We start from the raw sequence: 18,793 nt of genomic DNA, 5'->3' as shown, positions 1-18,793 counted from the left end.
AGAAATATTCAGCACCCAGTTGCGGCAACGTGGGCCACTCCGGCTCCAGCAGCAGCTCAAGGAACAGGCACTTAGCACAGGTAGTCAGATTACAGCGCAGGCCACAGCACCTCACGTGCCAAGCAGGTGGGTCGCCTCCAGCAGTCAAAGGGTTAATATGACATCTTGGCATATTTATATGATTGACGATGTAATTTTTTTTTTTATTTGACAATAGCAGCAAATTCATGGGTTTTATTATACGACACCATTGATTGTACCACTTAGTATTGATGATGTAAGTGTTTTTATGAATCTGATGATGGTCTATGGACCAAAACTAGTTGTTCAATAAAGAAATTTTACTGTCAGCTCTTAGCGGTAGATCATGACCTCCTTAAAATAATTATGAGCTGTGGGGCACCATCATCTTAAAATATATTGTTAAGAGATATTTATTTATGCACTTTGTGAATTTAAAATAAATGTTTGACAGACAACAACTCATTCCAAAAGTGCGCCAACACAGGAACCCTGAAATATAAAACTATCTGCCAAATGTAGCTAAAATGGTAAAACATTACATTCTTATTCTTGGCAGAAAGAGAAGAAAGAGTGTAATTTAATTTAACCACTTATGTCAGCAAAAAAAACACAGGGTGCAAAAACAAGGTCTGATGGTCTTTTTTAATTAATAAAACTTTTTTACTACATGACATTTTAACTAGCAGTGGATCAAAGTCTTATAATTTGAAAATAGAATCACCTATGTTGTCTACTTTCCACTACCCATTCTCCAATTCTCCTATCAAAGCTGCCGATAGCTTCCCCAAATACTTTATTTGCTATGAGCAAATGAGGAAAAAAGGTGGAAGTAGTCCATATCCAGCAGGAAATACTAGTGATGCACTCTGTTCTAAATAACAGTAATCTGCTGGCAAAATGTGCCAAAATAAGTGGTGTCAGCGATGTAATCATAAAACACAGTTAATAAACTGAGCTTCATAGTTCCATGAATAGGCATTTAAATCCTTCCTGGCAGAGCTAGAGTATGATTATGACAATATGCTATATTTTCTGGTGGAGTCAAGTTGTTTGAGAAAATTTGTTCAACGTACATATAGACAGCATTATTCATGAACATGAAAGGAACACCGGGAAGTGGATTTGATGCCTCAGTATCATATTTTGCATTTCCAACTGACCTTACAAAGCATCTGTCTTGAGTGTAACTTTGCAAGGCAGACAAACTGAGTAAGTTAGGTTTACTTTTAAAATTGATATAGTAAATAAAGGAATTTTCAGAAAGGTCACTTGCAGACTTATTGAATGTTGCACTAGTAGCAAATGAGTGGTAAAAAAAAAATGGAAAGAAGCCTATAGAACAAACATTTCCATCATTCTGTTATGGAGCTATAGTGTTTATTAGAAAACTTTCATAGCAGTCTTAGTGCCTTCCAGTGGACGGTGAAAGGGTGTCTCCTGAAATTCAGTTGGGGGCTCATTGACTTTCAATGTAGTCATGTAACAGGCAGAAGTTATGCACTGTGCAAAATACTGAATGTTCTACAAGCACTTCCCTCGAGAATTGTTCCCTCAGTTATATAGAATAGTTGCTCGAGCCTGCAGTGTGTTCGCAACCACACGTGTGTGTGAGAAAGTGTTTTTTTCAGCAATGTAACTGCCAGAATTGAAGTTTAGGAGCAGTCTTACTGACTGTCATCTGACATGAGCAATGCATCTGATGACCACTAATCTCACTCAAAACACCAATATGCTACTAATGAAACATTAAAAAACCAACTGTAGAGTGATAATAACAGAAGTTTCTTTTTCATAAGTGGTAGGCCACCTCCAAATGTAACACTTCCACGCATTTCATACATTAACACTTTCACTACTGTGGACAAATACACATGTTCTGCTCTGCTGCTCCCAAGGTGCTGTGCACGTGTATACGTGCACTGCTTGTGTTTTCCTACAGTACTATTGACATCTCTACAGGTCCTCAGCCACAGACTTTTCACTGCTGTCGATGAGTTACTGCCATATAATGGTAAATAAAGAGTTTCTAGTATGTACTGTACAACATATGTGCCTCTGTGTGCTATCATTCACAAAAAATAAAAAATAAAAATCATTTCAGTATCTTGAACACTTTGTGAAATCTGTCAGATGTTATGACCACATAATTCCTAATGCACAGGGATGGAAATAGGCTCACCGCGCGCAACTGTCTTTCGGATATAAAAATCAGTAACTCAAGACTGATATCTCGCTTTCAGTTTTAAATAAAATTTCAATATCTTACCTACTTTTCATATACTGCAATGTACGGGCTAAAAGTCAACCATTCACGAAGTTTATGCAAGCACTGTTACCTCTGCAAACTTTTTAAAATTTTGTGCAATGTTTTACTTAATTTGATGCATCACAACAACTATGATGAATTACGAAAAGAAATAGTCCTTTATGAAGCAAAGATACCAGACTATAAGATGTGCACAAATGAAATTGTTCCGGAAAATAGTTTTCTTAAAATCAGGTAAATATTTCATAGCATGTAACACACACAGAGCACCTCTGTAGCAGTGAAAGGTTTAATAGACGCGTACTAAAAAAGCATGCTTTTCTTCACTTATTACTTTATGTCTGTGTTGTATTTGTGACCATGAAATTATCTTCATGAGAGATATTTGTATGCTTCTTTTGTTAGTCACTGTACACCCTGCTACCTGTTTGTAACTGCTATAACAAATACAGTGTATTACTTTGCAAACCTGCAGAACTCATTACACAGTGAAAATATTATTCTCCATTTTTTTGTCATTGTGTTGTGCCTCTACTGGACTGCAGATGGTCAACTACTTTTCTATCATTTGCTGGCATCATCTGTGAATGTGTGTATCTGTCTTTGGTTTTTCCGAAGAGAGCACGCATGGTTCCTTGCACACAGAGGAAAGTGGAACATAAACATGAGTTGGTCATACAGGGGAAAAAGATAAAAAACAAAATTTTGCTAACTGATTAAACCAGGAAAACAAATGGCTGTTTTACAACTTAATTACTGGCATGCAAATCTCTGTGACAAGATGGCACATAAAATAATGCACACTAGTGAAAATTCATTTGCTTTTCTTCACAACAGAATTGTAACAAGCTAATAATCAGTTTCACATTTGGTGGGACTTAGTGTAACAAATTTGATCTTTAAACCTAAACTCAAGCAAAACTTATGTTGCCTCTAAAGTATTCATTGCATTGTACTGAAACGATTATGCTGACAATACTAAGAATACTTCTAACATGACTAGCACAAAATATTACTGCAGAAGTTGGACCATTATGGAGTAAGGGGAGTAGCTTACAATTGGTTCGCCTCTTACTTTAAGAACAGAAAGCAGAAGGTAATTCTCCGCAATATTGAGAGCGGCAGTGATGTTCAGCCCCAATTGGGCACCGTTAAGTGGGGCGTTCCCCAAGGGTCGATGCTGGGACCACTGCTGTTTCTTATTTATATAAATGATATGCCTTCTATTATTACAGGTGATTCAAAAATATTTCTGTTTGCTGATGACATCAGCTTGGTAGTGAAGGATCTTGTGTGTAATACTGAAACAGTATCAAATAATGTAGTTCATGAAATAAGTTCGTGGCTTGTGGAAAATAATTTGATGCTAAATCACAGTAAGACTCAGTTTTTACCCATGAACCATGGACCTTGCCGTTGGTGGGGAGGCTTGTGTGCTTCAGCGATACAGATGGCCGTACCGTAGGTGCAACCACAACGGAGGGGTATCTGTTGAGAGGCCAGACAAACGTATGGTTCCTGAAGAGGGGCAGCAGCCTTTTCAGTAGTTGCAGGGGCAACAGTCTGGATGATTGACTGATCTGGCCTTGTAACCCTAACCAAAATGGCCTTGCTGTGCTGGTACTGCGAATGGCTGAAAGCACGGGGAAACTACAGCCGTAATTTTTCCCGAGGGCATGCAGCTTTACTTGAGAGCTGCATCAAACCAGTCTCGGGACTGAAGACCACAACAACAACAACAACAACAACTCACAATTCAACAAGAACTGATATTTTGATCAGACAGAATGGGCATATTATAAGCGAGACAGAACAGTTCAAGTTCCTAGGCGTTCAGATAGATAGTAAGCTGTTGTGGAAAGCCCACGTCCACGATCTTGTTCAGAAACTAAATGCTGCTTTATTTACCATTAGAACAGTATCCGAAATTAAGTGACAGTTCAACACAAAAAGTAGTATACTTCGCATATTTTCATACACTTATGTCGTATGGTATTATTTTTTGGGGTAATTCTTCTGATTCAAAAAGGGCATGTTTGGCTCAAAAACGGGCTGTTCGAGCTATATGTGGTGTAAGTTCAAGAACCTCTTGTCGACCCCTATTCAATAGTCTGGGAATTCTGACATTACCCTCACAGTATATATTTTCTTTAATGTTGTTTGGTGTTAGCAATATTAGCCTATTCCCAAGAGTTAGCAGCTTTCACTCAGTTAATACTAGGCAGAAATCAAATCTGCATGTGGAATGCACTTCCTTGACTCTTGTGCAGAAAGGAGTGCAGTATTCTGCTGCATCCATTTTCAATAAGCTACCACAAGAACTCAAAAATCTTAGCAGTAGTCCAAACTACTAAGTCTAAACTGAAGAGTTTCCTCATGGCTCACTACTCCTATTCTGTCGAGGAGCTCCTGGAGGAGCTAAAAAATGAAGCAAATTCCAGTGTTACATTGTTGATTTTCTTTATTTAAACTTAAGACTTATTGCCTGAATATGTTTTTTATATTTCATTTTATCTGTTTCTACTATCGTGTTATAATTCCATGTATTGACTCGTTCCATGACCATGGAGACTTCTTAATTTGGTCCCATGGAACAATAAATAAATAAATAAATAAATAAACTCTAGCATCAGCCATCAGTTGTACTGGCAGTCTCCAAGCCTGTTCACCACTAAGAGAATGTGAGCCGTGCATGTATCATGCTCACATGGTGACACACATGCCTGCAGTGCCTGTGGGCAGCCCTACAGACAGCTCACAGACACAGCCCTGCCATATCTGTTTGTCTGTGCATCCTCTCAAAGAAGTTTGGCCAAATTACATTTCTTTATAGCTGCTCACCTTGCTGTCATTTTGTTATGACAAAGAGGACATTCATGTGTGTCTTTAGGGTTTTATCTAACAAACCGTGGAAGACCTGAATGTTAACACTGCCATATTGATGGAAATAACCTTTTCCGCTTATCATGAAACCAATTCATCAGTCATCACCCGAGGCTTTAGCTGTTGAAGCACAACAATTTTGTGAAGGTGAAAAAGTGGATTATAATTATGTATTTGCTTACAGAGAGATTTGTAGTAGATAAATGTTTCTGAGTTGGCTGGTATAGTAACCAACACTGTGTGGCCAGTTACCTTTCATTTTAGAGCTTGAAGTTTTTGCCTAAGGTTTTTCATTCCTAACAAATTCTGTTACAGGGTGGAAGAGTTGCTTTTCGGCCCACACTAGACTCTTGGCAGAACAGAGCAAGCACAAATGTAGAAATCAACACTTGAAAACAGTTTCCACAATAAATACACAGTGCCCGCAAGACCACATGACTACTGAAATGGTACCACAAAAACAATGACAGTACACAACACTGAAAACTGTGTGCTATATTCAAGTTGTTATTAATCAAAAAGTATCAGATTTATTTGTTGCATCCTGTATACCCCGGAAAAAGCTTATTTTATGTATGCTGGATTTTATTTAACTCAATGGCTGTTAATCACTTAAGGATTGTTGATGAACAACACGGTAAGTCACAAATACTTTTAGCATGTTGACACCTTTGTGGCTGCTGCCGGCCACAACAGAACATGATGTGTGTAACAGCATGCCTGGCCTGATTTTTGAGGAATAATGTACAACAGCTGCTTAGAAATAAAAAACAGCACAAGGAATAATTTCACTGAAATCAAAATTCCGATGTTTCACAGGTGCAGAAAACACACAAGAGTTATTTGCTGTATCAGAAACCACTAGCACTATAGAATCTCTCTCTCTCTCTCTCTCTCTCTCTCTCTCTCTCTCTCTCTCTCTCCAAACACAATTTTGAAGGTAAATATACTATCTATTACAGAAATAATAAAAACAGCATGCATGCATTTTAAAAATCTGCAGTTTACTTTCACAGAAAAAATCATTCCTAATATGCATTTCTGATGAACTCTCAATTTATACATAATACTAAGATTCATCCTTCTGAAAGAGTCCACTTCTAAATAAAGTGGCAATATTTGTTTTTCATTTTGTTATTTACATCACAACATTTCTACATCAATTCAAAACAGTGACATTTAATGAGCTTGCTTTCATAAACATTTGCTCACCACATTCACTTTCACACACCATCAGGAAGAAAGCTTACGCTCCACAAAATTTCTAACACTGTGAACAATGCATTCTTACTCATACACAAAAATGCCTACACATTTCTGTAATTTACACGAGTTGAAGCTGAAAAAATTACTGAGATGCACTGTTGCAAGCTAATTTCTACACCACTAAGTAATTTTCCAGCAAATGTGGTATTCAATACTGAGGATTTCACAAGTTCAAGAATGACTAAGCAAACAAAGTGAAACTTTCATGCTGCATTTTTCATGACAATCACAATGACTGGTAACAAATCTTCCACCTTAAAAGCACAATCAAATGATCTATTTTACTCTAATGTGTTACTTTACATAGTAGTTATTCAAGAAGATTTTGCTTCACAAATTAAAAGAAATGACATGGAAAGCTCTGTTATAGACAGAGGAAGAGGCATGTTCACATTTCGCACAAAAACTGAACATTACGAACACAACGTAAATGTTTATACATAAAAAGGAAACCAGGTTTCGTTGTGCTGTGGAATATTGTCACCTTGTTTCAAAAGCCACATGCTCTCTGAATTCTACTGTCTACAATCACCCGTCTTCCCACAGAAATTAAAACTGGCCACTTCCACAACAAATACATAGGTTCTGACTTTAAAGGCAAGTGATCCCACACATATTTCCATTTTCCAAGAGACTCTCAACATTCATTTTCCACTGTTGTATGAATATAAGCACATCAATAAAGTTCATACTGACCACAAATCCAGTGTCATAAGAATAATGGAATGATTAAATCTAACAATGTCTTTAAATACACACGGCAACAAAAGAGAGAAAAACTGATGGTGATGTGAGGATTATTTGTCTATAATGAAAAATTTATTCTCATGGCATTTAAAATGTCAACAGTTTCCAAACAGCACTTGCTAAACATCAATAGATTGACTTATTGTACGAGTTTTATTTTAAATCTTTCTTAAAAACCTGTTACTCCAAATAACCATCAACAAACATCTTTTCGTCAGCTACCTGTGCAACAGTTCAATCACATATATTCTTTTTTTAAACTGAACTATGACTTCTATTTCTAACACAGTACATCTGTATGATTTCTTTTGTTTTTGGTAGCATGCAACTTGATTTTACATTATAACATGAAAGAGAAGTAACACTTTTATACAATTCCCTTTCAGTAGTTAAACACCAATCTATACTTTTATTAAGTAGTCATTTTTGGAGCTACATCACTAAAATCAGGGACAACTCTCATTGAATCAATGACACATAGCAGTTGGCAGTAACTGTACAAGAAAAATATGCAGGATCTCATCATCTGCAGCATTCTAACTGAAAGCTAAATACATGAAAATCACAACATTAAATGGAGAGAATCAGGAAACATATTTTTGCTTATTCTTTTTGTTTGTGCTGGAAGAGGACGCAACATGGGCAGTTACACATTACAATGATACTTCCAATAGAAGTACAAAGTCACTGCCTATTAAACCCGATAACTTTAAAAACAGAATTTCATTGAAGTAAACAGAATGCATACAACAACTGCATTTTACATTTTCTATCATATAAAAATAAATAAAACAATCTGTCAAAATGTTACAAATGTGAAGCTGATAAGACTGTTTTAAGGAACAAAAAATACTTTCTTCTTTCGAACAATGTACCACATGAAGATATAAAACTGATACATTGCTGTATATAAAAATCGTACTTTACACAAAGACATATCTAATAATTCAAATTAATTCAACATTTACTGAAATGTAGCAGATGATTTTCTCTTTAATTTTCTCCAAGTTCTTGACTATGTAGTACTCCCTGGACACCCTTCAGTCTGATTCTGCCTTCATTCCCCTGACTTCCCCAACATTACGTTGCTGAAACAAAAACAGCCTTATCAGTACAGAATGCTGGCCAATAGCAAGAACAACAGTTCAAATGAAGAAGATTTTGTGAAATTGTTACAGTAACCACTTGTGTTACAGTCACTTGTGTTACAGTTTATGATATACAGAGTGATTATAATTAAAGCTAAATTTTCAAAACACTGTAGAAATAGCACCACTGATGAGGATGACATCAGATTGCAACGGAATATTATCGGAGAAGGGGGAAAACATATGGCAGAAGAAAAAACAATAGTATGAAAACTGATCAATAGATGGAGCTGTATGTGTCAGGATATGTAAATGAAAACACCTGTCATGCGCACGACTCACTGAAGTTTGTATAAACACGCAGAATACACGGCTTTTCATCCTTTTGGGTGTGCAACATTCACTATGACTGTCTCAATGCAGGATCACACACTGCTTGTAAAGCTGTATTCCAAGAATGTTGACAGTGCACACGTTGCTCTGCAGAAGTTCTGGACGCTGAAGGGTTTAATAAAGGTGTTGGTCCGATGACTGCCATGGGTCTGGAGACAAGATTAGGAAATTCAGAAAGATGGGTTCTTTTGGTATGCAACCTGGTAGAGGGACGAAACAAATTGATTTGACATCAGTGGAAGCAGTGGCCACAGCAATGCAGGAGGAGACAAGTGGTGGTGTGCAAATGTGTAGTGCATGGAGAATTGCCCAAACATTGGACATACCCGTGAGCTCGGTGCATACAATCCTACGAAACATCCTTCTTTGTATACATTCAAAATTACCCATGTGCGCAAGTTGCTTCCCGTTGACCTGCCAGCAAGAGAGACCTTTGTTTCGAATTTCTTGCTCGCACAGAAGAGGACAATGACTGGCCGTGGAAGGTTTTGTGGACAAGACGAAGCCCACTTCCATCTGACAGCACATGTCATTGCACAGAATTGTCCAATATGGGCAATGGAAAATCCACATGCAAATCAACCAGTACCATTTCATCCTAAAAAGGTGGCTGTGTGGTGCGGGTTTACAGCATCATTTATCATAGAGCCATATTTTTTCCAAGAGACATGTGCTGTGAGTGTCTCTTGCACAATCACATCATTCCAGCTCTCCAATAGCGTGGATGTGATCATTTTTATGCAAGATGGTGCACCTCTGCACATTGAAAATCCAGTTAAGCAGCTACTGGAGCGCCATTTCGGAAACGCTAGGATTATCAGCCACCATTTCCCTACAGCCTGGCAATCCCGCTCACCTGACCTCAATCCGTGTGACTTCTGGCTGTGGGGTCATCTGAAAGATGATGTGTTCAGTTTTCAGATTGGAAACTCAGCTGCACTGAAGGCACGTATTGTGCAACACATCCTGAACATGATCCTGGAAACATATCGATCGGTTGTGGAACATGATGTTTGTTGATTTCAACTTGTTGCAGAAAAGGGTGGACAGCATACTGAACATGTTTTGCTCCAGTCACATGGAAATTAATAATCCAATTTGTTTCTGATTGATGCTTTTTATGCGGTTTTTGGCATCAGGACAATTAAAAACCAGTTTTTCCCATCCAATATGATGTGACTTTGCCTTTGTGGATGGGCTCACATAACTAACAGTAACACACCTGTACACCCATGCACACTGAGTAGTACAATTTCTTTAACGTCAAATGTACACCTTAGGTATTTTTGTATGATTCGTTCGTCAGTTTTAGTCAACCACTATTAAATTATGATGCTTGCAGCGCCATCCATGGCTTCATCTTGTAACTATATATTTTTCTTCTGCCATACGTTTTCCCCCTTCTCTGACAATATTCGGTTGCAATTTGGCATCATTCTGATCAGTGGTGTTATTTCTACAGCAGTTTGAAAGTTTAACTTTAATTATAATCACCCTGTATATTGAAAAAAGTATAATTTACTTTCCTCTAGTATCATTGGAGAATTAACACTAGCTCAATAGCAAATTGACTGGGCATGGGAGAGGCTACTCTTTTGTTAAATTAACTACATGAGCAGTTGTTTGTACTGAACATGCAAAGTGAAGTAACATCGTAATCAGATCAAACGGGCCACACAATACTGACTGAACACCGTCATCCTCTACCATATGATGTCATTTCTCTGCAGAACGGGAGGGCATGGGGTGATCACATTGCTTTCTTGATCACTGTCAGGTTTCCAGAATTCTAAGCCACTATTACTCATGCAAGTAGCTTCTTATTTGGCCTTATTGAGACATTCTGTTTCAACCCTACCCAAACAGAAGATTAGTGTCAGTACTATAAATTAAATCAGGATCTGCACATGACAGGCACATTCATTAACAATGATGTATATATGACAGCCTTCACAAGCTGTGTCAAAGTGATCCTCTGCCGGTATCAGTTTCTCTGAAGTACACTGAAAAAAAGTAAGCATATTCGACACTGAGGTGGCAAAAGCCCTGAGATATCTCCTAATATATCGCACAAATATTGGACCATACTGCACCTACTGCCACCCATAATTGTGTACGTGCTGCCAGTGCAGGATTTTGTGCATGAACTGACCTCTCAACTATGTCCAATAAATGTTCGACAGGATTCGCATCAGGTAATCTGGATGGGCAAATCGTTCACTCAAAATGTCTAGAATGCTCTTCAAACCAATTGCAAACAATTGTCACCCGGATACACAGCCCATTGTCAACCATAAAAATTCTATCATTGTTTGGGGACATGAATGGTTACAAAGGATCTTCAAGTAGACAAACATAATCATTTTTTGATCAATGATCCACATAACACAGCCCACACCATAATGGAGCCACCATCAGCTCGCACAGTACCTTGTTGCAAACTCGGGTCCACGGCTTCCGGGGCTCTGCAAGACACCCAGCACTACTGTCAACTCTTACTAACTGAAATAGGGATTCATCTGACCACACCATTGTTTTCCATTTGTCTACAGTCCAACCACTATGGTCACAATCCCAGGCCATGCACTGCAGGTGATGTCATGCTGTTATCAAAGGCACCTGCATTTGCTGTCTGCTGTCCTAGCCCACTAATGGCAAATTTCAGCACACTATACAAATGGATATGTACGTAGTATGTCCCACATTGATTTCTGTGGTTATTTCAGGCAGCATTGCTTGTCTGTTAGCAATGACTGCTCTATGCAAAGGCCACTGCTCTTACATGTTATGGGAAGGCCACTGGCTACTGCACTCTCCATGGCGAGAGGAAATGCCTAAGCACATATTCTCGGCACATTCTTGACACTGTGGATCTCAGAATATTTAATTCCCTAATGATTTTCAAAAAGGAAATGTTCCATGCGTCTAGCTCCAACAACCATTCCACATTCAAACTCTGTTAATTCCCATTGTGCCGCTATAATCATAATGGAAACCTATTCACATGAATCACCAGAATAAAAATAACAGCTCCACCAATGCACTGTCCTTTTATACTTGTGTACGCAATACTACAGACGTTTGCTTATGTTTATGCCACTATCCCAGGACTTGTCGCTTCAGTGTATACTCTTGAAACCTCTCTAGGTTGTAAACTCCAAATATTCCCTGTTTTTTGCTTGGCTTCTAATATTTGTCCTTTTCTTGTCTCAGTTTTTTATTCACTTTGCACTTCTAGTCTTCCTTTTTATTTTCAAAGACCACCATCATATTCTCCCTCCTTCCCTATTCAGATAAAATAAATATTTGATTTAGTATTCCTCCTCTTGCTCTATTCTTTTTCTCTTGTAAATGAATACTCCTTTATCTCCACTTAACCTTACAGATCAACTTCTCAGCTCACTCCTCTTCTGCCACAAATGCTAAGAATACTGTTTATCATTTGTAATTTTAGAGTATTTTAATTATTCTGAAAGTAATGTCAGAGAAAATAGGCTGGAGTAGTATGGATGATGATCTGTGTGTCATGTCAGTATAATGCTTTTACAATTTATTCATTAAAACTGGGGGAAGGATGTGGTATTCATATATAACTACATTACTGTATGTGTAGGTCACGTTTTGTGTTTTTTACATTTTACAGTTTCTTCCGAAATTGTATTAACATACATTCATATCACCACCACCACATTCAACCCGAAATTACAGTCGTGTAACTTTCTTAATTATATGTATACCTGTGTGGAAGCTTTTTTTTTCCTGTACTACATTTTTCATAATGCAGGTGGCATTTTCTCATCTGCCAGAAGTAACCTCCTATCAAACTAATAGATAATTTATGAGCTTTGTAAAAACTAACTAAATTCTGTCTTCTTTGAGATTTGATGTGTGGAAATATTTACCTGATAGTAAGGATTCTCTTTTCTAAATTTAATGCATCTTGCCAATTTATTTTGGTGGATCCACCGAGAAGATGAAAAAAATGAAAAATCACCACACGTGATGCATACGTACATCAGGAATACTTACCCGATCTAATTCTTCTTTAGTTTTTTCTTCTATGGCTCGTATATCTTCCATCGTTAGACCGTGCCAGCGATCCATCCAACAGAAAACTTGCCTACACAGAACATAAAACACATGTTACATGGATGTCACACTACATGTAAATGGGTAGGAATTGCAATTTTACTGCCTGTCTGCAAATTTCATTCTGACTTTAATTCATTTGTATATTTACAACATAATCACAACTGAATTAAAATAGTACACTTCACGTACCTATGGAAGTTGGTGAACAATCGTCTCTCCGATTTCTGTATGAAATTCTCTATCCGTGTCTGTAGACCAAACCATTTGAACTCTACAGTGACTAGCTTGTAACATGTCATCACAGGATTTACCTGCAACTCACAAAACCAGACTGTTGATAAAATTGTTCCAGGCAAAGCTGAATGATACCAACATTCAAGAGAGAAAAATATTTAAAATAAAATGATCTCTTTCAATTCAAATCACACAAAATTAAAAAGGGCATTAATTACTCATGATCATCTAAAATTTTAAATTTTATGGCATACATACACTAATGTTCTGTAAATATTTCCACAACAGGAATACTTGATGTGATAGCTGACTTTTTTTTATTTTTTCACATCAGATTAGGTGCATGACCCTGGCTAATTTTTAATGGCCATACCTTTTCGAGTCATCAGTCTTCTGACTGGTGTGATGTGGCCAGCCATGAATTCCTCTTCTGTCTCAACCTCTTCAGCTCAGAGTACCAACTGCAACCTGCACCCTCTATTTCTTGTATGAATTCTGATTTCTGTATTCCTCTACAGATTTTACCCTCTACTACCATGAAAGCTTTTCTCTGATGTCTCAACACATCTTATCATCCTCGCCCTTCTTGTTGTGTGTTCCACATATTCCTTTCTTCACCGATTCTGCAGAGGACCATCTCATTCCTTATCAGTCCACTTAATTTTCAACATTCCTCTGTAGAGTCGAATTTCAACTGCTTCAATTCTGTTCTTTCCAAGTTTCCCAATGGTCCATGATTCTCTGTCATACAATGATGTGCTCAAAATGTGCCTTCTCAGAAATTTCTTCCTGAAATTAAGGCCCATTTTTGATACTACAAGACCTCCCCAGGCAGGAATGCCCTCTTTGCCTGTGCTAGTCTGTCTTGATGTCCACCTTGCTTCATTATGTCATACTTTATTTTGTTTCCAAGGTAGCAGGATTCCTTAACTTCATCTACTTTGTGATCACCAGTTTTGATGTTAAGTTACTCGCTAGTCTCATTTCTGCTGTCTCTCTTCAGTTTACTCTCAATCCAAATTCTGTACTCATTAGGATATCCATTCCATTCAACAAACCCTGTAATAAATCTTCACCCTCACTAATAATAGCAATGTCATCACCGAATCTTATCATCGATATCCCTTCAGCCTGAATTTTAATCTCACTCTTGAACATTTCTTTCATTCCGCCCACTGCTTCTCTGATGCATAGACTGAGCAATAAGGGCAAATGACTACATTCTGTCTTACACCCTTTTTAATCCAAGCAATTTGCTTTTGGACTTCATATTTTATTTTCCCCTCTTGGTTCTTGTACTGTACATACTGTCGTATTACTCGTCATTCCAAATTTCTTACTCATCATTTTTTTTTTCCCTCCCCAAGTAGACAAATCCTGTGAATGTGTGTATTTTTCTTTGGGCTTGCTTCCAATTGTCCAGTGCAATGTTAGGACTGTCTCTCTGGTGCCTTTACGTTGCCTAATGCCAAAATGGTCATCATCAGCTGTTAAGCCGATTGTGTGATAGTTTTCGCACTTCATCTGCCTTGCAATCTTCAGAAAATTGTCAATGATTTCTTTTTCGAAAGCCTGATAGTATGTTGGCAGTCTCCTAGATTCTGCATACCAACCTTGAGCATTGTTTGGTGGCCACTTCTGCAACAATTTTAGAAATTCTGAAGTAATGTTGTCTATTCCTTCTGCCTTATTTGACCTTATGTCTTCCAAAGCTCTCTCAAATTCTGACTGATTCTGGAGCCCCTATCTCTACTACGCTGACTTCAGTTTATTCTTCTATCCCTCCCATTGAGGCCTTCAATGTATTCTTTCCATATATCTGTTCTCACCTCTAACAGGAGAAATCCCATTGCACACTTCCAATTTCAATTTCAGTGAAGGCCATTTTGAACTTTCTATGGGCTCAGTCAGTCCTGACAATTATTTCTTTTTGACTTTCTTTACATTTTTCCTGCAGCTCTTTCATTTGAGTTCCTGCGCCTCTATTTCTTTCATCCCTAAGGGATTTATATTGCTGTATTCCTGTCTTTTCCTGCACATTTCAGTGCTTCCTTCATCAATCAATTTAAGTATCTGGTCTGTTTTTCCATTACCTTCCTAACACCTATGTTTGTCTTCCCAAAATTTGCAACTGCTCTTTTTAGGGGTGCCCACTACTCTTTAACTGAACTGCCTGCTGTGCTATTCAGTATTTCAGTATATAGCAGTACCTGCAACCTCAGTGAACTTAAGCCTCTCTCTTCATTCGTAAGCACTTCCATATCTGACTTCTTAGTGCACTGATTCTTCCTCACTGTTCTCTTTAACTTCAGTCTACTCTTCATCATTACTATATTGTGATCCAAGCCTATATGTGCTTCTAGGTATGCCTTACAATCCAATATTTGATTTTTTATCATCATCATCTCACTTTACATACTGAATTACCCACTCAGTCTCCTCTTACACTTTCTGTACTACTTCATCTTGTCTTAAGACATCAGCACATATACCTGAATTATTATTGTCAGTGGTTTGCTGTCGATTCTAATGAGAACAACTGTATCACTCTCTGCCCTAACTTTCTATTCACAATAAATATTACTCCCATTAAGACATTTTCTGCTGCTGTTAATATCATCGGACCAAAAATCCTGTCTTCTTTCTATTTCACTGCAGTGATTCTCACTATATCTAGATTGAGGCTTAGCATTTCCTTTTCCAGATTTTTTACCTTCCCTTCCACATTCAAACTTCTGACATTCCACACCCCAACTCTTAGAATGTTGCCCTTTTGTTCCTTATTGCACCTTTTTCTCTTGGTCACTCAGTTGGCAGTTCCCTACCGGAGTTCCACATGGAGGACTAGTTCAGAATCTTTTGCCAATGGAGAGATCACCATGACACATCTTCAATTACACTTAACATGTCCTGTGAATATATCTATATATTGTCTTCAATGCAGTGGTTTCCACTGCCTGCTGCATCTTCATACCATTGGTCTTTGCTGATCCTTTCACCTTTCAGAGGCAGTTACCCATCCAAGCAAGAGAGTGCCCTGAATCTCTGTCTCCTTTGTCCTCTTTGACAGGGCCACTGGCAGAAAGACAGTAACTTCTTATGGCGGAAGTCTTCAGTCATCATTCCTAATGATTCTTATGCAATATTTGAGCAGTGGCGAGGTTCGAAACTGGGACCCAGGATGTTTTGATTACTAGTCAAAAACCCTATGCCTAGATAATAGGTTTCCAAAACTGTAAACAAAATTTCATATCTAGAATTCACAAGCCACAAAGCTCCTGCATACTGTGATTAGAAGTTCAAAATATTAATAAAATGTACATGGTGTGTATGTATACACAAAAGAAAAAGAGTGTGCACACACACTCCAGCCTCACCTTGTCCATCCACTGCCCAGTGAGGGGACCTCTGCCTGTCTTCTGGCTCTTGAATGTCGTGGGGTCCTCATCTGCTTTGTAATCATTGCTGGATACTGGGTCATTGGCAATATCTATATGAACTATTTCCCTCATTTTCAGTTTTTCTGGGGGTAGTTCATGCACCTGAAAAAACAGAAGGCGTTGCTCATTTACAGCATCCAAATTTTGTTTCTTTGAGGCTATACAGTAGATGACCCTGAAATGTTTCTTTTTGTGTGTGAATAAATTTAAGCCCCCAAAACAAAAATAATTTAGGCAAACCTATGTAAGAAACGCTGTACTTTTGTATTAATTCTGTGTATTGTCTTTAAGTTGTCTTAGAATATAAAACTGTGATTAATTTTTCTTATATGTGGGAGAGAATACAGATGTTAAAACTAGCAAAAGAGAGCAACTGTATTTTTTAATTTCCAATTAATGCATCAGTCGCAGTGCAAGCAGTGTCCACAATCAGATTTTATGCAGTCAGCCACACCAGAAAGGAGCGCAGCGAAGTCTCTCAAACATTTTTCCACACAAGAGGCCTTCAGAACTGGAAGATACTTAGGTTAAGTGACAGTAAATTTGCCTTCAGTTGTTTAGTCATATATAAACACGAGCAGCATCTGTTTCGCTCTCTCCTGAGGCCCGCTCTCTATTGATGTCTCCACTCTTTTACTTGAATATTTTACACACCTTGAAAATATCTCTCATCTACGTAAAAAAATCATCAATATAATTGTTATTGTTCATCAAAATTTCAATAATGTTAACCTTGCCTGCTAACATTTCTATGTTTCAGCTAGGAGAACTGCAAGTCTGCTGACATCATTTGCTGGCCCCTGCTGTCATCATTGATGTTCGAATTTGTAGCAGCCACTTGAGTGTGACCCTGAGATCTGTTAAGCTGATCTGTAAATGCAGTTCCCAGGCAGCATTTCTGTGCATAATGCTTAATATTAATGATCAGCATATGACCAACAAATGATTTGCGTGGTTAGTCCACTCCATCGGTATCAAAGCAGGTTAGACAATATCTTGAATTATTAATTTTCTCTCTCGTAGTGGTAAATTTGTCAGTGCCATTTTTAATTGGCTGCTGCTTTTAATTAATGGCACCCTAGTTAATTTCCTCTTATCAAAATTTATTTTTCAATTACCACTACAGAGTGCCACATAAAACGAAAGTGAAAACTTTCTTTTTCGATGGAAATAATAATTCACCCCCTTTTGCATGTTGAAAATGGGCTTCGCTAGCTTTTAACATAGTTCTGTACAGTTGTTTCTATGATGGTAATGCCCACCCCGATAGCTGAGTGGTCAGCGTGACAGATTGCCTCCTACGGGCCTGGGTTTGATTCCCGGCTGGGGGGGGATTTTCTCCGCTCAGGGACTGGGTGTTGTGCTGTCTTCATCATCATTTCATCCCCACCCGGCGAGCAAGTCACCCAATGTGGCGTTGAATGTAATAAGACCTGCAGCAAGGCGGCCGGACCTATCCCGCAAGGGGCCTCCTGGCCAATGATGCCAAACACTCATTTCCATTTGTGATGGTAATTCAGAAAACAAAGTTCCACTTTCCACAGGATAACACCACAAAAGTAGAATACAAACTACCAATAACAATTTTCATAGATTTCACCACGTAATCGTCATCAGCCCGAGGTCTGTGTCAAACTTCAACTCCTGTAGTTCTAAGTCACGTCCTGAAAGTAATCTTCCACTAACTCATAGAGAATGTTGGAAATTAACAGAAATAATCTCATAGCCGGCACCACGTGATAGACTGTGGTGCCCTCTACACTGCCTATATATTCGGCACTCCTTGGAGTTCTGGTTGGAGTTCACCCCTTTGCCTCCGAAGATGTCTCCTGCATTCAGAGAGGAAACACTAGGGAAAGTTTTATACATCGACCATGGTCTATTAGCCTGGAAGTTTTAAATGATGTCAGTACCGGTGTGGAAGCTTACACTGAATGACCTCCACAAACTCTTTAGCAGTAATCTTTAAGAAAGAGGTGAAACTCTGAACAGAGGATGACCAAATGTCCAGTAATGCATATGCCCGTTTGGTGCCATCAACACTGACTACTGTCTCTAGAGGTACATCCACACGATGCCTCTTTCCTCATGCTGACACACACAAATAGTTTGAGGTCCTCTGATGGACACTTGTCAGTCAATATGCAGAGAGCAAAATCAGATTGTGTAAAAAGTAAAGACATTTAAAATATCAAAATCAGCAAATTGTTGAAGCATTTGTAATGAAGTTTCCAAATTTACCAACCTCCATGGAAGTTATCATGCTGGCAGAAACTTTAAGTAGAAAGCTCTGAAATATTTTGCAAGGCATGGAACATAAATCGCAAAGACAGATTAACCATAGGAAGATAGTGTACATT

The 18,793-nt window shown here is 38.2% G+C and overlaps 1 protein-coding gene across 2 annotated transcripts in view; it reads right to left on the bottom strand.

Moving 5' to 3' along the window:
- Positions 1 to 6,156: 6,156 nt before the first annotated feature.
- Positions 6,157 to 18,793, bottom strand: part of LOC124544838 (phosphatidylinositol transfer protein alpha isoform) — a 190,982-nt gene continuing 178,345 nt past the window's right edge. For both annotated transcript variants that reach the window (XM_047123542.1, XM_047123541.1), the window contains exons 6-9: positions 16,371 to 16,535; positions 12,949 to 13,070; positions 12,697 to 12,787; positions 6,157 to 8,274 (exon numbers count right to left, since the gene is read on the bottom strand). In XM_047123542.1, coding sequence (XP_046979498.1) covers positions 8,227 to 8,274; positions 12,697 to 12,787; positions 12,949 to 13,070; positions 16,371 to 16,535 — 426 coding nt within the window. In that variant the 3' untranslated portion in view covers positions 6,157 to 8,226. The remainder of the gene's footprint in view (positions 8,275 to 12,696; positions 12,788 to 12,948; positions 13,071 to 16,370; positions 16,536 to 18,793) is intronic.

The sequence above is a fragment of the Schistocerca americana genome, chromosome 8, assembly GCF_021461395.2.
Source record: "Schistocerca americana isolate TAMUIC-IGC-003095 chromosome 8, iqSchAmer2.1, whole genome shotgun sequence".
NCBI lineage: Eukaryota > Metazoa > Arthropoda > Insecta > Orthoptera > Acrididae > Schistocerca > Schistocerca americana.
This window is presented reverse-complemented; position numbering and strand designations above follow the sequence as displayed.